Source organism: Rattus norvegicus, chromosome 1, assembly GCF_036323735.1.
Source record: "Rattus norvegicus strain BN/NHsdMcwi chromosome 1, GRCr8, whole genome shotgun sequence".
Taxonomy (NCBI): Eukaryota; Metazoa; Chordata; class Mammalia; order Rodentia; family Muridae; genus Rattus; species Rattus norvegicus.
The window spans coordinates 141,779,528-141,798,163 of NC_086019.1; the positions used below are offsets into that span (position 1 = coordinate 141,779,528).

The 18,636-nt window shown below is 43.9% G+C and overlaps 1 protein-coding gene across 8 annotated transcripts in view; it reads right to left on the minus strand.

Annotated features, from left to right (window-relative positions):
* Nucleotides 1-18,636, minus strand: part of Ntrk3 (neurotrophic receptor tyrosine kinase 3) — a 387,384-nt gene that overhangs the window by 253,336 nt on the left and 115,412 nt on the right. For all 8 annotated transcript variants that reach the window (XM_063287704.1, NM_019248.2, NM_001270655.1 and 5 more), the window contains 7 exons: nt 15,186-15,343; nt 13,986-14,128; nt 13,455-13,596; nt 12,710-13,006; nt 6,584-6,607; nt 5,153-5,217; nt 4,162-4,264 (listed from right to left, as the gene is read on the minus strand). In XM_063287704.1, the coding sequence (XP_063143774.1) occupies nt 4,162-4,264; nt 5,153-5,217; nt 6,584-6,607; nt 12,710-13,006; nt 13,455-13,596; nt 13,986-14,128; nt 15,186-15,343 (932 nt within the window). The remainder of the gene's footprint in view (nt 1-4,161; nt 4,265-5,152; nt 5,218-6,583; nt 6,608-12,709; nt 13,007-13,454; nt 13,597-13,985; nt 14,129-15,185; nt 15,344-18,636) is intronic.

Here is an 18,636-nt window from a genome sequence, read left to right on the forward strand (position 1 = left end):
ACAAAAATAAACTGGTTACCAGCCTCTAATACAGTGTTATCATTTAGTGGGGGTGAGTGCCAGTTTAGCCAGGTATGGGATATGGAATTGTTGGGAAATGACCCTGGGCAGGAGGATTGGTATGTAGAAACAGTGAAGACATGAAAAAAGAAAGGATATAAAAAAAAAAGACTAAGACAAGGGAGCTAACAGCTGCATGCTAGGCCCACATCAAGAGCGACCTATGAGACCATGGAGGGAACAGGATCAGAGGTGCTAGTTAACATGGTTTTCATCATATTTGCCATGTTTAATCTGTTCTCAGAATAAAACATTCAATGAAAATATAAAATAAATGGTAAGTACTTTAAATAGTAGGGCTGTGTTAGTTTATTCAGTCATCTTTATGTTTCTCAAAAGACAATGAAGGCCATTTCAATCTCTTCTCCATATCCACAGAGGCCTGCTACTCTCAGATATTGATGACAAGAATTGTTTGTGAGCAACCCCCAATCCTCCCCCACTCCAAAAGTAGTCCAGATTTCTAAATTAGTCCAGACTAGCCTTCTCAGATTAATAAACTGGTTTTTTCTCATGATTAAAACTAATAAAGCCTATGAGATCACAGAACTTTGGAGCCTAAGCAAGATTATAAATTCAAAGATAGCCTGGGCTACATAACATATTAGAGTCCATCCTGAGCTAAACAGCCAAACCTTAAAAAAAAAAACAAAGCAAATGAAATGAATAAAATGGATGCTTTTCATTTTTGAGTTCAAGCATCTGTCAAATGCAGAATGAAGTTTCTGGCATGCTGGGCTGAGAGATCGATGGCTCCTGCTGCAAGTTGCTCCCGGCCTAGGAGGACAGACAGATGATATGTGAGGGGGAAAAATGAGAGTGCACTGTGGGCAGTGTGTAATACGGACATTTTTACTACTACATATTGTCTGAGACAAAGAGGTTCATGATGGAGCCTTGGGGGCTATATTTTCACAAAAGGACATTAAAAGGAGTCTAGAAAGACTCATATGTCAAGAAGAGGGAAATGCAAGACAAGGAAGCCCTCTACATGCCAATTATGATGTAGATCCCAAAGTCCTTGAAGACAGTATGCTAAAGGCGTGGACGACGGCCCTGATAGGAAATGGCAGTCTTGACTGGGAGGAGCCAAGAAAGAGGAAGTTAGGTGATTAGCAATATGGCTGGAAAGAAAATCGGAGACTCCAGCCTTGCCTGTCTTTCTCTTGGCTTCCATGCCACTATGAGCTGAGCAGACCTACTCCTTCATGCACCGTCACAACAAGTGTCAGTCAGCTAAAATCCCTACAAACCATGATCAAAACGTAGCTTTTCCTTCAATATATTGATTTCCTCAAGTATTTTGTACTAGCAATGGGAGCTAACACAGCCAATTAGGTACTATATTGTAACACTCACAAACCCCATAGCTAAGTAGCAATCTTCCTAACTCACGCTTGAAGAAATGCAAGCTCTGAGGACTTCTGAGCAACCATATTTAAGCCAGAAGAGAAAATATGGATTCTCACCCAGATTTGAAAGTTTAAGCCTTGAGTGTATGTAAAGACATTGGGTTCACGTAAGGCAGAGCTAAGAGCCTTCTGTTACACAGACTGTCGCTTTCCCTACTAGATTTGGATGGTGTGTGGTACTCTTTAGTGTCAACTCAACTGGCTTTAGAATCACCTAGAATATTGAGGCACACCTTTGATCTGTCGATAACTATTTTTCAGAAAGAATTAACTGAGGAAGAATAACCCATTCAGAATGTGAGCAACATCATCACAGGTGCTGCTGGCTTGAAGGAGCAAAATAATCCCTATACCATGGTCGGCCAAGAGAGGTAAGAAGTCACAACCATATGTTCCTGCCATTACAAACTCAATGAGACCCTCCAACCATGATGACTCAAAAGATGAGTCAAAAAAAAAAAAAAACTTGCCAGTGATCTGTCATAACAATTAAAATTAAAAGTAACTGATATGTCCGTTGACAACCAAAGATGAAAATCATTTGTGACATATGACATTTGTTTATTTCTAAAATGATGTGAAACCCAAATAAAATGATATATGATCAAGATCAGAGAGATGCAATATTTATTCTAAACAGTCACTCTTGGACATACTCTCTACACCTTGGCCCTAGCTTCAGGTTACCTGGCTTTACAAAAGGAGATGCTTTATTTCTACCTGTGGAGACACATTCTCTTGGACAAATCAGGACTAAGTAAGGCAGCTCAGCCTGGGCAAGGAGATAGGGGATAGGAGATGCCAAGGACAGCTTGGGGTGGGGTAGGAAGCACACCCTGGAAGCTGCCTAATCCATCCAACATGGAGACACACTGTTCCACAAACAGGATGACAATTAATAGAAAAAAAATCTGCTCTCATACCACTACCAAGCATGTGTCAGGGTCTCAGCTGCTGCTGTGCTTTCTTAGGGAAGAGCAATAATGCCCCATTCTTCCCTTTGGGCTACATCCTGAAATTTGCTCATGAAGAAAAGAGAAAGAGTTGTAAAAGAAATATATAGCAGCAGTGCTCAATGCCAAGGGTCCAAGGATTACTCAAATCTTTGAGTCACTTGGCCGGCATTCCATTTAAACCTGTGGAGTCCTGTGGGCGAATGGTAAGAGCTGGCAGAAAATGTGTCTTTACTCAATGTGCCCAAGAGTAGTCCAGACTTGTTTGAGCCATTAAAAACTATTTCCTCTTTGGAAATTACCAGTATATGTATTTCTCTCACTCAGAATATTTCAAACTATTCACAAAAACTGGAGGTATAACTCAAAGGTTTAACAATTACCCACCATGTCTAAGTTCCCTAGGTTCAATCCTGGCTTTTGCAAAACAGGAAGAGAGGAAGGAAAACATGAAGGAAGGATGGAGGGGCAAGGAACAAAAGGAGAAGAGAGAGGAAAGAGGTTAGGAAGTGCAAAGGACAGAGAGAGGGAGGGAAGACAAAAGAAACTTGTCTTGCCTTCATCCATGACTTATTCAAATTCATCAAAGCAAAGCATTCAGAGGCAGGAGCCTTTAGAAAGACCACATTTCAACTCTTTGAATTATTTCTGGGTAGCTTCCTATATGCTAGTGCTCTTACCTTCTAAGAAGGACCAGAATCTTGAAAGTATAATTAAATCTTGCTCCATTATGTACAATACTCAACCCTTCACCACATACAGGCAACACAAAGATTTACTTTTGCATATGAATCTGTGGAAGTCTGTTCCTATGAATGTCATTCATATTCTCTGCTTGAACCCCTGGTTCCCAGGGTCAGGACTCCCACCACAGAAACTAGCTTCGAGGATTAAAGCCTCAGGAGTTCATCTTTCTGAATTTCATAATGCCACCAGCAAACATCATCGTGAATGTTCCTTAAGTAACCTTTAACTCTCCCCCCCACCCACCTCTGCCAACATCAGCCATGCATGACAACCCCAGCTGGGAAGACATATTGAAAATCAAGCTTCAGTTCTGGAATCAGTAATATGCAGTTTCTTTCAAATCATTTGGCCACATCCATGGATGCTAATTCACCATATTAACCCCTCTCATGCCAGATGCCTCATTTGAGCTTTGACAGAGCAGCACATCCCAGCACTCCACTTCTACCATAATGGGGTTGAGTACTCTGTACATGGAAGCTGGCCAGCAGATTTAGAAACCATGTTGCTCTTGGCATCCATTCCAGGACTCCGTGTAGAGCTACGTGCTGATATACAACAGCCCGGGCAGCTTTTCAATACCAGAGTTCACCACCCTCTACCTCACTGTGCTAAGTCACAACAAGAGTCCAAAGATAGGTACAGACAAGAGAAAACGTTACTCAAATGAAGAGCCCCGTAGATCACCCACTAATGAAAAGAATTGCCATTTGCCTTATGCCCGACTTCGTGCTCAAACTGTGGTCATCACACAAGTCCATCTGAGCAACCAGTAGTTTCCAGCATTACTGTTTGGTTCATATAGATACCAACACAGTCCTCCGTCCATAATAACCCAAAATGGCACAGAAAGGGGTCTCTACCAGAGTTACCAAGGTCCAATGACCAGAGCCTTTCTCTGAGAGCAGACAGAGGTGAAAACAGTATCTTTTGATCAAAAAAGGTGGAAACCATGGAACTCTTGGGACTAAAATTGCACACCACCTTACCCTTCATTCCAAATTTGGACCGTCGACCGTACTTGTTGATCATGATAAAGAGGACCACCAGAAGGACGCAGGCAAAAGCAGCAAGTCCAACTGCTATGGACACCTATTAGAAGCCAAACACAGACAGTCAGGAGCAGTCACAGGAAGCCACAAACACTCAAAGGTAATGCATGTGCCCAATGAGAACAAACCTGTTACAGCAGAATAGGATCCCCTAAACCCTCTGCTACTGAGGTATGTGCAGACAGAAGCCTACATGTGGGGTCTTACATGTACCCCAGGACACATATATAACAATGTTACAATGTCAAAATATTTGGTACCCCTGGAGTAAAGTCTTTAGAAGGGGTTTTATGAGACCCTAAAAACTTTGAATTTTTTGTTTAACAAAATATAATCAACTAGATTAGGAAACATTGTCTAATTCAATATTCTGATCCCTCTTGCCTTGAGGCCATTCTAGAAGCACAATAGCATGTTGAAAGAAACATCTTTCTAGTGTTTCAATGAGCAAGCAAATTCTTCATATTCCCATTGAAATCTTTACATGGAATTTCTACTCAGAGAAGTTCAGGAGTTCTGCACTCAAGAGAGTCCTTTCTACTTCTCCCCAGGGAAACCTCAGACTCTACAACAGGCATGGGAAAACCTATATAAGGCTAGTCTCTAAGTAACTCAGGTTTGTGCATTTGCTCAGTCAACAGGCCTTGCAAGCCATGCCCAGCCAGACTCAGGAGAGACTGGAAATTTCAAACTGTTCTCTTTCTAGCCCTGGGGCTTGGTGTGGGTTCTTCAAAGGCTTCTTCAAACAATGAAGCACTCCCATCAAACAAGGAACTGTTTAAACCACTGCAAAGGAAATCAATCCTAGTTGCTTTTTTTCTACCACTGGTTTCAGGTGAGAGACTATGTGGACAAGTTAGCACCTGAAATGAAGTCCAAAAATGGCTCTACTCTTAAGTGTGTTCCTCTTAACCAGGAAGTAACTCACCCCAAAAGTGTCTTCCTCTGGTTTGTGGGTCACAGTGATAGGAGGTGTAGGGCTCGCATCAGACTCTAAAATGAAATAAAAAAGAAGACTGTTAGTTGACTGGTCCCAAATAAGTGCCTGCCTATCCTGTGGAAACAGGTGTCTATATCCACCCTCCTAGCGGAGCAGACATCCCCAAGGACTGAGTTTCAGTATGGCTACCTGCCTCAGTCATGCTACAGTACTCAAAAAGAATCCCAAAGGAAGGCAGACTCTGTCCCACCTACCTACCACCCCCAGCCCAGAGAGCACACTACAGCATAAAGTACAGGGCAAGAGTAATGGAAATGGCTCGGAATCCCGGCCAGTGTGAGGATTAGAAAGATTTTAAGAGTAGCAGCCACTGTCACTGACTTCATTACGCCTTGATTTGGGCATGCCTTTCCTTCTCCCGTCCTGTCCCTCTTCCAGTTTCCCTCTCACCCCTCAGTGAATTCCAGGCTCACCATCTTAATGAACAGCCCTCTACACATTCCCCTAAGACTGGTTTCAGAACACAATGGTAGTTGGAATTAAACACCAGTCAATGGCCCAGGAAATAGCACCAAATGTCATCTCTATCTACAGTCGATTCCTTGGAAGAAATGGTCCCAGTTCTGAATTCTCCAAAGGAACATTTGAGAGATTATACATTTTTTTAAATGACCAAGAACAAATTAAGGAGTCCAAGATGGCTTTTACATATTGCCAAGTGGCCAAAGTGTTCCTACATAGGGTTGTTCTACTATCTCTGGCCTGAAACTGGGCAGAAATGGCAGTGTTTGCTGCTGATCCCATCATGGAAGAGTCATCAAAAAAACAAACTAAATGCCAACTCCTTCGAGGATTGTCCAGCCCTACCCTCAACTCTGTTTCAGTGATGCCATTCAAGGACACACAAGCCCATGAGAAACCATGGTGCTGCCCAAGGTAGGATCTGGCCAAATGCTTGATCTCTTAAGGCAGAAGAGAAACCCTGTCACATTTACAGACTCCACATTTTCTCTATACAAACAACTGAGAGGATCAAGGTGGGGGGTCTACTTGGACATGCAAATCCCATTATTCACCTGTTGCAGACTTTGGGATGTCTTAGTATATTATCTCTCTCTCTGGCTGAGGTCCACAATATGGTCATACCTCAGGAAACTCTCTGAGTGAGCCAAAACAGGTATACAGTTCAGATGCATTTAACCCCAGTACAGAATGAAGGGGTTGGTAGTCCTGTAGAAGAAACTGTGGTCCAGGGCAACTGCCCAAGACAAGTGGGCCTAGGTCTTCTTCCTTTTCATAATGGACTAAGACACCCTCAACTGCCAAGGGACTGGGAACATGGACTAGGCAATCTGCACTTAAGAGTCACCAAACTATCAGGACAAAGAGTTTCAAAGCCAAAAGATGGAGCCAACTTACCAAAGTCAAAGAAATCTGTGCTCTCTGGAAAATAAAAAGAATAAAATGGCCATTAACAGATGTAACAATAACAAAAGGAGAGTGGGTTACATAGGATAGCATCGGAGTAGCTGTGACCTCTCCACTTACCGTGAGTTCCCATTCTCACAGCAAGAAATCCTTCCCAAGTCACCCCTCCAATGACTGCACTAACTCTTCATGGGGGCACTTCTATAAAATGGACGCTTTGGCATTTATAGATATAGCTCCTGTCTCAAAGAAGGAGTCCACTTGGGAGCTAACAACCCAGCTGGATTCACTGTGAGGCAGAGAATTGAGGACCTTTTCACATCCCTGACCTCAGCATCCCTCTTCGGGTGCTAGAACAGCAGAGATGACTTCAGAGTAGGCCCAGCTATGACCCTAAAATGAATTTTCTTCCTCCAATATGTATAGGCAATGCTGACAGCTCATTGAGAAGTTTGAGAGACCCCCTTTTATCACCCATGTGGACGTGTGTTATCTGAACTTTGACTTGGAGAAGTGGCTCTCCCAATAATGAAAGCTAATCCTCAGTTGGACATTGATTAGGAGCCAGGGGCTATGCTCAGTGCTTCAAGTGCTATGTCATGCAAGCATTATAACTTCCTAGCAGATGTAGAGCAAAGCTATAGAAATTAAGTAATTGAATACTGTTCATCTAGAAAGAAATTCGTTGATTCCAATCTAAAACTGGGCTCTTAACCGCTCAACTAGCACTGCTCAAACTTGAGCACATAATGGAACGAATCATCAGAAGATGACTGGTACCATCCTCCACTGAAAGGAAGGACAGTTTCCTAAAGAAATGAACTGTTTCAGATATGGTACAGGAAAAATAAAAAGTGTGCTCGTGTGTTCAGGATACCAAGAAAGCACTTGAAGATGCCCGGTCCTGGGAGGAGAAAGCAGGTTCAGATGCTCAGGTTCCAAAGGAACACAAGTAAAAGCCACAGTTCGTTATAGCCTGCATTGTGCTGCCTCAGAATCCATATGACTGAGTGGCAACCTCAGTACCTCTTATAAAGTCACTGTATTTGGAGACAAGGTACATTTATGAAAATGCTGCCATTAGGCTCCTGATAAGAAGACATTAGGACATAGATGTGCACAGCAGAAGGAAAGGTCAAGCAAAGACACAGAAGAATCTAGAGTTAAAGAGAGAAGCCTTGGAATAAACCAAGTCTGACAACAGTCCATCTCAGATAACCAACCTTCAGAATTGAGATAAAATTGATTTCTGCTAGCTAAGCCACCCAGTCTATTCCGCTTTGCTGACAAAACTAGAAAGCAAATACGTGACTTACAAGTCCTTCACATAAACAAATGTCTAATTGAACGAATGAGTGGGAGTTCTTCTTACGGTGGAATTCCAGCTAACAAAGGGAAGAACTGAAGCAGAAACCACCATCATTTGGAAAGGAATATATAGATAATTGTGCAAGCAAGAATCATCAAAGAACATAAAATTCACTGCATAAAAAAAGATGGCGAGAATCAAGCTAGTTGTATCTTTTCAAAGACTCGTTCTGGTTAGCTAAGGGTGAAAGAAGTCCTTTTGCAGTGGAAGAATCTGACCAAGTGATAAAGTTGACCTCATCACTGATAAGCCATGACAACATCCTTCATTCTTCAACAGCATGGACCAAATGGGTAGAGAAGCATTTTCACGATGCTCTTGCCAAAAACAAAACAAAACCGTAACAACCTGAGGACCTATCCCAGGTTCAAAGGGACTGAGGCTATGATACAGCAAATACATTTGACTTCGGCCTAATCTGTGGTGGGATCCTGTAAAACACAAGACACAGTTGAGAGCGCTGATCACATGTCAGCAGTCTATAAGTTAGATAATCCTATTAAACTGATGTCTGTGTCCTGGTTTTGAAAACCATACTGTGGCTGAGTGAGACCCCAACACCTGGGATGGGCTAAGGGTAGAAGAAAGTTCTTCTCGGTATTTTGAAACCTTTACCCTTTTTAAGGTCCAATTTACTTCAAAATGAGGTGAAATCAAATCAGAACTAGTGGTCCCCAACCCAGAATTTCCGATTCATGAGGTCTGCCTACATTTTAATAGAGTCTATGCAGTGCTGAAAATGGGATCCAGGGGCTCGCACATGTTAGCCAAGCCTCTACCACCTAACCATACCCCAAGACTCTGGTGCTTTCTAATCAAATTCTCTACCTCTGAACCACACCTCTGGCTCCTCACTGGTGCATTCTGAACAAATCCTCCACCACTGAGCCATTCCCAAGCCTGGAGAAATTTGTCTCTCTAAATTCTCAGGTGATAATGATGCTGCTAATCCCTCTGGGAGCTATTGCACCACAATGCCAACCCCTGCCAGGCCCTGAAATGTAAGGATAAATCATTCACTGGCTGACAGTCATTTATTTACTTACCAGACCCTTGGCTAAGCCTCTTAGAATCTGTAGCCATTGGACTACTAAACATAGACTAGCCAGCTTTCTTCTATGACTATTTGCAGAAAATGGGTGCCTTCTGTGGAGTCTATCAGCAAATATGCATAGCAGTAACGGTTTGTCTGTTGTTGGTTTGCTGTTGTTGTTGTTGCCTGTTCTGTATAACTGTGAGGAAGATCTGGTCTAGGGGATAATGATGGAGATGGGGGCTTTAGCCTAAATTTGGAAGCATGAAAAGAGAGAGGAGCCAATTAACCAACAGTATCCATTTCTTTTCTATTTCTTTATAGGTTGCCCCTTAGTGGAGAATATTTTTCCAACAGCCAAATATTTTAGCCATGTGTTTGAATCCTGTAATCTCAAAAATCATTCTATGACATTTGAGCATAAATCAGCAAGGCTTTCGCTGGAGTCAGAAGCATTCATACATGCAAGAAGCATATCAGCTTTGGAACAGGGAAACCTGCTAGCTGCTCTCTGGTGATAGCCATTTATGCTGGACTATAAGGGATACTAGGAATTATCCATCCTCTGACTCCTACCACAGGCTGGGACAAGGACAGGACCAGTAGGTACGGGGCTGTGCAGTGAATGGGTATATATGCTTCCTACAGTCCCCCAGATGCTAACACTTCAAGCAGCATCTTTCCTACGGACTAATATTCACAATGGTGAGTGTGTGTGTGTGCATATATGTGTGGTATGTATGTGTGTGTCTGTGTGCCTGCCTGTATGTTTGCATTCTCTCTCTCTCTCTCTCTCTCTCTCTCTCTCTCTCTCTCTCTCTCACACACACACACACACACACACACACACACACACACATATATATATATATATGTATATATATATATATATATATATGATTTGTTTATGGGCACAGCCATGTGTACACATGTGGAAACTAGATAGCTCACTGAACAGGAAGCTCACAATTTCACCTCTGCTGACTGCTCAGGAAGCACTTAGAATCAGTCTGTCTTGGCCCTACCATCCCAGCACTTGGTTACAGGCATGCACAACCATGCCTGGCTTTTCCACAATAGCTTCTAGGGATTCAAACCACAGACACCACCCTACCCTGCCCTGGGACTCTCTGCTAGAATTTCCCACCCAGACTGAGAATGACTACTGCTCTGGAACTCCTGAATTCTCATCTCTGCACCCAAGAAACCATAACAAGAGCCAACAGCAATTAGGACTGTTCTTTGTTTAAGAGCGCTGCTGAGCACTTGGTTGTCTGATTTACACAGTAGGCTGGGGCTACTATGGTCATGCCCATTCACAGGTGAAGGAACAGAGGCGCCGAGCAGTTACCACCTTTCACAGAGCGCTGTCCATGTGCTCAGCTCCATCCCAGCATCCTGGGCCACCAGTCCTGAGAATCACAGATGGGGTTTGACCTACACCTGCCCGACCTCAGAGTTCTGGCTTTTAACCGTAGCACTTGGCTGCATAAGAATGAGAATGAGCGAGAAACACATGATAAATATGGTATCTTAACACTCGGGCCAACAGAGAAGAACAGGATCCACAGATTGTCTTTGTAGCCAGCACAAGGTTGAGCTTAGAGGGTTTTGGTTATCCCTATATGCTCCTCCAGATAATTTACTCTTCTGAACATTGAGATATCTTGTCACTTGACATGGCTGGACCATCTTTCCTGCCACAGCGTTTTAATCACCCATCTATTCCTTCAACACAAAAGTTCATAAAACAAGCAAACTTCTGCACTGAGTGGTCCATCCTGAAATATGGATGAGTCTAAGAAAGGATTTTCAGATGAGCTGCTTTCTTTTCCCAGCTTCTCAGGGATTCCATATCCCACTCCTTCCCTCCTCCTGGGGCTGAGTTGCCACCAATTGCTAATGGTAGCTGATTGCAAAGGAGGGATTGTCAAAGTCACCCGGGGAATTGAAAATCCATCTCTTCAGAACTCACTGCAGAGCCTCTGATTCAAGAGAACTAAGGAAGCTTGAGAATTTGATTTTAAGTCATTTAACTCATTCTCAGATGATACTAACTCTGCTTATCTATAAACCTTGAAAACCAAACCATCGGCAACCAACGATGGTGAATTTATGAGTGTGTACAGAGCCTGCAACTACGTGGCTGGAGGGTACTGAGATTCTGTTCTCTCCTGGAAGGAGGGAGGGTAAAACAAGGGCTATATCCTTCACATCACCCATTGCCCCTGCTGCTCCGGAGCTCCAGAGCACTCTCTGGAGGAAGGAGCTCAGAGTGGCTCACCTCCTCTTTAATATTCCAGGGCTTTCTCCATGTCCCAAGAGCTTCCCTTTGGAAACACAATTTCTGCTCTTCTGTACAATTATTATCTCCATATTCAAAAGCCACTGATGCCACAGTGCAGGCCAAGACTCATCTTCTATCCAAAAGAGGTCCATGATGGCAAATGCCTTAAAGTTTCTTTGTGAGCACATTTGGGTGATGTTGGGATGAGGGGAAAGGTCAGAGCCTAGAAACTGCTAGGGTCTCAATTATAAACACATTCTAGACCTTTTCTGATGTGGCTCAATCAGTCCTTAGGCATCAGTGATAAACATTTAGGACAACCTGCAGCCTCACTTCTCCAGTGTCACTTGTGGGGGCCCCAGCTCTCCTTCCCTTTCATTGAGATAAATAAGCTTTCCAGAGCCAACACTCTGTGGTTATTTGTAGCTGTGACCTCACGTTCCACAAACAGATGTTAGCATGGTGCCAGCTTTTGATGCCTCCCTATTTTGAAACTGTGTGATAGCAGTCCATACACTTCCTCTGTCCCTTTAGAACCTCTGACTTCTGAGGATTGAAGATCAGGAAGTCTCCTAGTCTGTTCATAGCAGACCAAAGAAACACAGTCACAAGGGCAGAAACTTATCAGCTGCATAACCCATCGTGAAACATTGAAGCAGCCACTCTCTTTAAGCCCGTTTGGACTTTTCTTCTCCTCCAACTTCAGGAAGGCATTTGGACACGATGAAAGAGGAGAATCATCTCTCCAGGTTCAGAGGTCTTCCATTACTGCAACTATTGGCTCCAGTCACTGTGATACTTATACCATCAGAATCTGGGAGCATCACCTACTTCTCCATTAAGTTACCACGGAACAAGAACAGAAAAGAGCCCAGCCCCAGAGGCCAGGTCTAAGGCAAGCCTTGCAGCTGAGGTTTAAGACAGCAATCTGTTAAACATAAGGTTGACTCTGATCAACAGTGATGGAGACCTACTGAATCAGCATCACCTACCAAACCTGCATTTTAACTCACTCAGAAGCCGTAAAACTCTTGGTGGAGCAATGCACTGCCACTTGTGTCCATTTCACAGCTGAGAAAATTGAGGTTTCATAAAAGTATACTCTCAAGCCCTGCATAACATTCTCAGGTAAGTAAAGACACTGGGTCAAGATTCTCTACCATATTGTTCATCTCTAAAGTCCTGGATTTCTCTACTATAATATAGAACATCTTTCTATTCACAACAGGTTTTTCTGGGAGATCCTGGAGTTTGCTGTGTTAGCCATGGAAAATGGGGACCATCCTAGTTATCACAAGATGTAGATAGTGGCTCTCCTTGACCCAGTGTAAGCCCAGGTATTTAGGTAACTAGGGATCAGTGTTGTTCATTCTTTCAAACTACCTTCCCCATCCCTCAGCTTCCAGAGGAGATGTGTACATGCCTCACCTGGAAAGGGCTCCTTAAGGAAGTGGCCGTTGATGGTCTGGTTGGCTGTGCCCAGGGCATTCTTAGCAATGAGGGTGTAGTTGCCATTGTTGTAGTGGGTGGGCTTGTTGAAGAGCAGGCAGCCCTCTGAGACTTCACCCTCCTGGTAGTAGTCCATATGAATGATCTTGGATTCCCTCAGTGGCTGTCCATTGTACAGCCAATGCAGCGTGGGTGTCGGGTTGCCACGCACCACAAACTCAATGCAATGTTCCAGGCGTACCTCAGGCTCCACCAAGCTCACCACACGTGGAGGGTCTGTGGGGAAAAGCAAGCTGATATCGAGGACACACATTCTTCTATGTATTGAAGAACCTTCTAGGAAGTAGGATGGGGATCCCACTTCTCACTTTGTTCTGAAAAGCCTGAGTGAACCAGAGTTCCCACCACCAGCCAATAGACAGGAAAAATGTGTCTTCATCTAAGCTCCCTGGATCTACTTAGCTGAAGCTCCCCTCCTGAGATGGAGACCTTTCACAGATGCCAAGGGTAAAATGGGCCAACCTAAGAGATTTTTGAAATTAGAAGTGGAGAGGTAAACCTTCCACTTAGGGAAGGAAATTTTCTTGGCTGTATCTTTCAGATTTGTCTTTCTGTCCTTCTTGAAAGACCAGGGCCAGGGCTCTAGATCAGCCCTAGCAATAGATCTGCCCCATCCCAGCCTCCTTCTGGTACCTCTCTGGCTTCCATGATGGCATGCACTTACAGTAGACAGTGAGAGCAACGCTGGCATTGCTCATGCCCACCACGTTCTCTGCAATGCACGTCAGGGTGAAACCATTGTCTTCGCTCGTCACATTCACCAGGGTCAAGTTGATGGCATGTACATTGGTCCAGTTCAGATTGGTCTGAAAACCCCAATCAGAAGACAATAACCAACCATTTACACAAGAATGGCTTCCTTTTCTAACCCCTAACACCTTCAGGAAGAAGTAAAGCATGAATGAAATCTACCTTCAAAAAACACACTTTCAAGATTCTTTGTAATTTGGGTAATCCTCATATTAATAATGGGTGCTAAATAGAAAAATTGAGTGTTTTTTGTAAAAAAAAAAAAAAAAGCACAGAAGGTTGAGTAGCACAACAAAGATCAAACTGGCAAGAAACTTACATCTCCATAGAATCTGAGTATCTGTGTTTCTTCCCAGAGGAACAGGATCACAATTTCCCCCTCTTCCTTATACTTAAGGGATACTTGTTCCTTAACTCCTGTTGTATCTGGTTATAGGATACCTACCTGATGAGTATTGATGGACTGCAGTCCGGTGACTATCCAGTCCACATCAGGCAAAGGAGAGCCAGAGCCATTACAAGTGATTACAGCATTGTCTCCTTCTCGGACAGTCAGGTTCACGTGACTCACACTGATCTCAGGGAGATCTGGGAGGACAGAAGGGAGAAGGAGATGAACTGTCAGGTGACAGCATACAGAGGAGCTCTGCCTCCAGGCAGACAGTGGCGCTTCTTGCCTTGCCCAATGACAATGCTTGGCACAGCTAGCACAACTTCCCTGAGATCATGCTAGACCCTTATGATGGTTAATATCAGTTTGACAAGCTCAAAAAATCACCCAGGGACGCCTCTAAGCATGCCTGAGAGAATAAATTAACCACAGTGGGCAGACACCATTCTATGGGATAGGGCGTGCCTATAGGATCTATTGTTTGATCTAAACAAACAGGAGAAACAGCCGAGCACCAACATTCATCTTTCTCTCTGATCCCGACTCTGGACGCAAAGTAGCCAACTGCCTCAAATTGCCTTCCTCACCATAATGAGATGTACCCTCAAAATGTGGGCCAAAATAAATTCTACTGTCTTTCAATCGCTCTTGTCAGTCAGATCAATGTGAAAAGTACTAACTATAACCCCACCCCCAGCTGATTGACAACTCCCACTCCAGAGACTAAGAACTGAAGTACATCCAGCGGGATGCTCCTACATAGCAGAGTCTGATGGGGCACCTGTTCATGGAATGCCATTCTAGCAACCAAACTTATAGTTTCAACCGACTTAGGGTACTGTTTTACAAATTGGTGTGTGTCCGGTTCCCACAAGAACTAGGGATTCCATTCTCTAGTCTAGAAGCTGATGCTCTAGAAAACACCTCAGAATCTCCCAATATAGTAAGTCTAGAGGCTGCACAGTAAAGCATGCTTCTTCATGTTTGATTGACAGGCGACTCAGAGAGAAAGGGAATCTGATCAGCTAAGAAAAGCACATGGAGTCCTTGCTGCCTTTCTTCCTAGGACTACCCTTCCCACATCTGACTCAAGACAGAAATGAAGGGAAAAGTTCAGTCTCATTTACACCCACTGCAGAGGTCAAGACTGGAGACAGCTGGCAAAGAGGCTCTGGCAGGCCAGTCTGAGGCACAACCCCTTCTCCAGGGTGTGTGGGATGCTGGCCGGACCAGGCAGTGCTGATGCTCACTCACCACACTGACTGATGTTCATGCGGAAGAGGGGGAGTTGGGAGCCATCAGCACTGATGCAGTAGAGGCTCTGGCTGTCCAGCCGTGCCTCCCCCTGTTCCTGCCACAGCTGCATCCAGCGGATGTCACAGCTGCAGTTGAAGAAGTTCTGCTCCAGTCTCCTGTGGGCAAGAAGAGAGGGGAAGGAATCCCTGAACGGTGGATGACCCAGCTCCCTCCCAGGGCTGAGGTCAATGGGCCCTTGCTGCTCCTCCATGAAATAAGCCAGATTCAGATAATGAGCATCATGTTTCCTCTCATTCAGGAATCCTAGACTTCATATAGATGCATAAAAACTATGAGAGAGAGAGAGACAGAGAGACAGAGAGACAGAGGCAGACAGAGAGACAGAGGCAGATAGAGACAGAGACAGGGTTAAAGAGAGATAAGACAGACAGAGAGACAGGGACAGATAGACTGGCATGAAGACAGAAGAAAGGTGAAGGAAGAAATGGGAGTAGGAAAGCAGTTTGGGGAATAAGGAGAGAGAGAAGATCATCTGGAGTCAAAAACCTGTTACACTTGAAATATATCACCTTAATGGAACCCTTCACTGTGTGTAATGACTATACAGCAGTAAAAAAATTAAAATTAAAAAAATCAGAAGGGAAGGAGACTGGGGAGGTAGCTCAGCTGATAAAGTGCTTGCCATCCAAACATGAGGTTAGGAGATTGGGTCCCTAGACCTATAAAATGCTGCAAATGCCAAGTGGGCATGACCCCACCTATAATCCCAGCACTCAGGAGACAGACGCAGGGTTCCTTGAACAAGGTAGCTAGTCAGAATAACTGGAACTGGTGAGCTCCAGATTCAACCAAGGAAAATATTCAACTGGAGCTTCTGTACTCCACACACAGGTGCACATGCATGCTCACATACACTTATGTCCACATATACACACATACTCATGCATCTCGTGCACACACATACACACACACACACACATGCACACACACACATGCTTGCAATTAAAATAAAATATTAATAACAGTAAAAGAAAGAGGAGGTTGATTAATATCACAAAAGAATAAAATAATAAATAGTATTAAGTTCATGAACTTACTTAGTTTCAAAAGCAATAATTCCACTAAAAAAAACTATCTCACTGAGGTCACTGGGCAAAGAGACTCTTTTACATGTGTTAAACTGAAACGTTCATCTCCTTAAAACCTTCCTGTGGCTTCCAACTGCATTGAAATTTGAAGCCCCATGAACCGTGGGTTCCCCCATCACCTTCCGCAATGTCATCTGCTACCTTGTCATCAGTAAAGTCATACTCAGCCTATGCTTCTCCATCATCTTGTGACATCACTTCCTCCTTCACCCCCCTGATCCTATCCAGCCACAGTGACCTTGATGCTTATTAGATCACTAGTGCGACTGGTTTGGACCTGCCTTGGAATTTTTTGCACTTGCTGTCTTGCTTGCCTGCCAAACTCTCCCAACATATCTGTAAGATGGGTTCCCCTGACTTCATTCAGAAACTGTAGAGCATTCTCTGTCCACCATCTAGACCAAAGACACTATAATCCTGTCCTGATAATGTTCAACCCCTCGCTAGCTACATTCTCCAGTCTAGAATTTATTACTATGTCATAACACCTTAAATGTTCATATTGGTTTGGTGTTTTTTTGTCCTCCCAGATTAAAAAAAATAAGCTCTATTGAGGCTAGAGATGTAACCTGTTTTGTGCTCACTATTTCCACAGTACCTAAGACTGCTCCCCAAACACATGTTCACTAGGGGAATAGGTAATTAGCTATTTCCAAGATAGATTCCAAGCCCATGTGGGACCAGTTTTATTCCTTCATGAATTCAATGACTCCTTAATGAGCACCTGTTTAGTATCTGGCTGTAGTTGAATGCTATTAATAGAGAGGTGAATAGGGAAGTCCTTGTCCTCTGGGAGCATTCACCCCAGTGAAGAGGAATGGTTGATAGGGAAGAGTCAAGTTCAAAGCCCTTGTTCTGCACAGATTCTCCTTGTAATTTAGAAAAAGTCACATCCTCCTCTGCTGGGGTATTATGAGAGTGATGAACAGTGCTAATCAATCCCCCAAACTCTTAAAGAGCACAGGCTGAATCTGAATGCCAGGGCCATTAGGGGAACATGATTCTCTCTCTGGTCTATTGAGGGGATCGATCTGTTGGCACCTGGAGGAAAGGCACTTGGGTCACTGCGTACTTTTTAAGCACTGGGTATTTTTGACAACTGGCAAGTTCTAAAATAGTTAGGCAAGCATCAGCATTTGTCAGCTTGCAGGAAAGGAGTGGGGTTCAGAGAGAAGAACCATGTTCCTGATGACGAGGACAGCACAGTGGGATGTACAAACAGCCACACAGCTTATCATCCTCTTAGCCTGAGAGCATCCATGACTTCTCCTTGTTCTTCAGGATCTTTCAGACAAAGGGAATGGAAAGAGACCCATCCTTTCCTGGGCATCTGCTTTTCCCAGCAATCCCAACAGGTAGCCGATATTGTCCCTGCACAAATAGGGAAGTCCATCCAAGTCTGAAGGGTGTAATGGTTAATCATCCCTGTCAGCTTGATGACTGGATTTATAAACACCATGGAGACACACCTCTGCGTGTAAAGGGCCAAAATGAAAATGGGAAGACGTGCCCTGAATGTGGATGAAACCATCCCGTAGACTGAGAGATCCTGAACTACGTTATAAAGAGAAAGCAAGCTGATATCACCACTTGTCTCGGCTTCTAACTGTGGATGCAATGAGACCAGCAAGCTGTCTTGTGCTCTGATCATCATAAACTCACCACCATGATGGAATGTACCCTCAAGTCACCATAAGCACATATAAACTCCTCTTTCAGATGCTTTTGTGAATTATTTGATAACATCAGTGAGAAAGATAATAATATGAGGAGTTAAGATGCATGCTTCATGATCGAGCTTCTCACATAAACCTCTATCATTAGACTTCCCATTGCCCCTTCCCTGGGAAAATGCTGCAGAGCCCAGTGGGCCAGCCACACTGTTGCTCTGACTTCTAGAGCTCTTGCCAAGAAAACTAAGGGAACAGGTAGAAGAAAGCCATCAAGGAAAGCAAAGTTTAACCAGGGCACAGTGTTCAGGTCAAGGAGTGCCTGAGGGGGAAGTAGAGGTGGTGGAGGAGTTTACCAGCACACTGGGACATTTGGAATTTGTCCACAGAGCAGTAAGGAAATTACTGGAGCTAAGAACTAAAGCTTGGGCCATTGGTTACGATGTTTTATAAATTCAGGGTCACCATGGACCCTGCAGTTTGTGCATTTCTCAAAGAATCCAGTCAATGCAAGGCTGACTCAGACCTCGTGCTCTGGAATGGAGCCATTATCACTGCTGATAAGGGCATCTTCTCTAACTTACACACAAGCATCAGCTAGACTGGTTAGTAGGGCTGGCCCTATGTTCC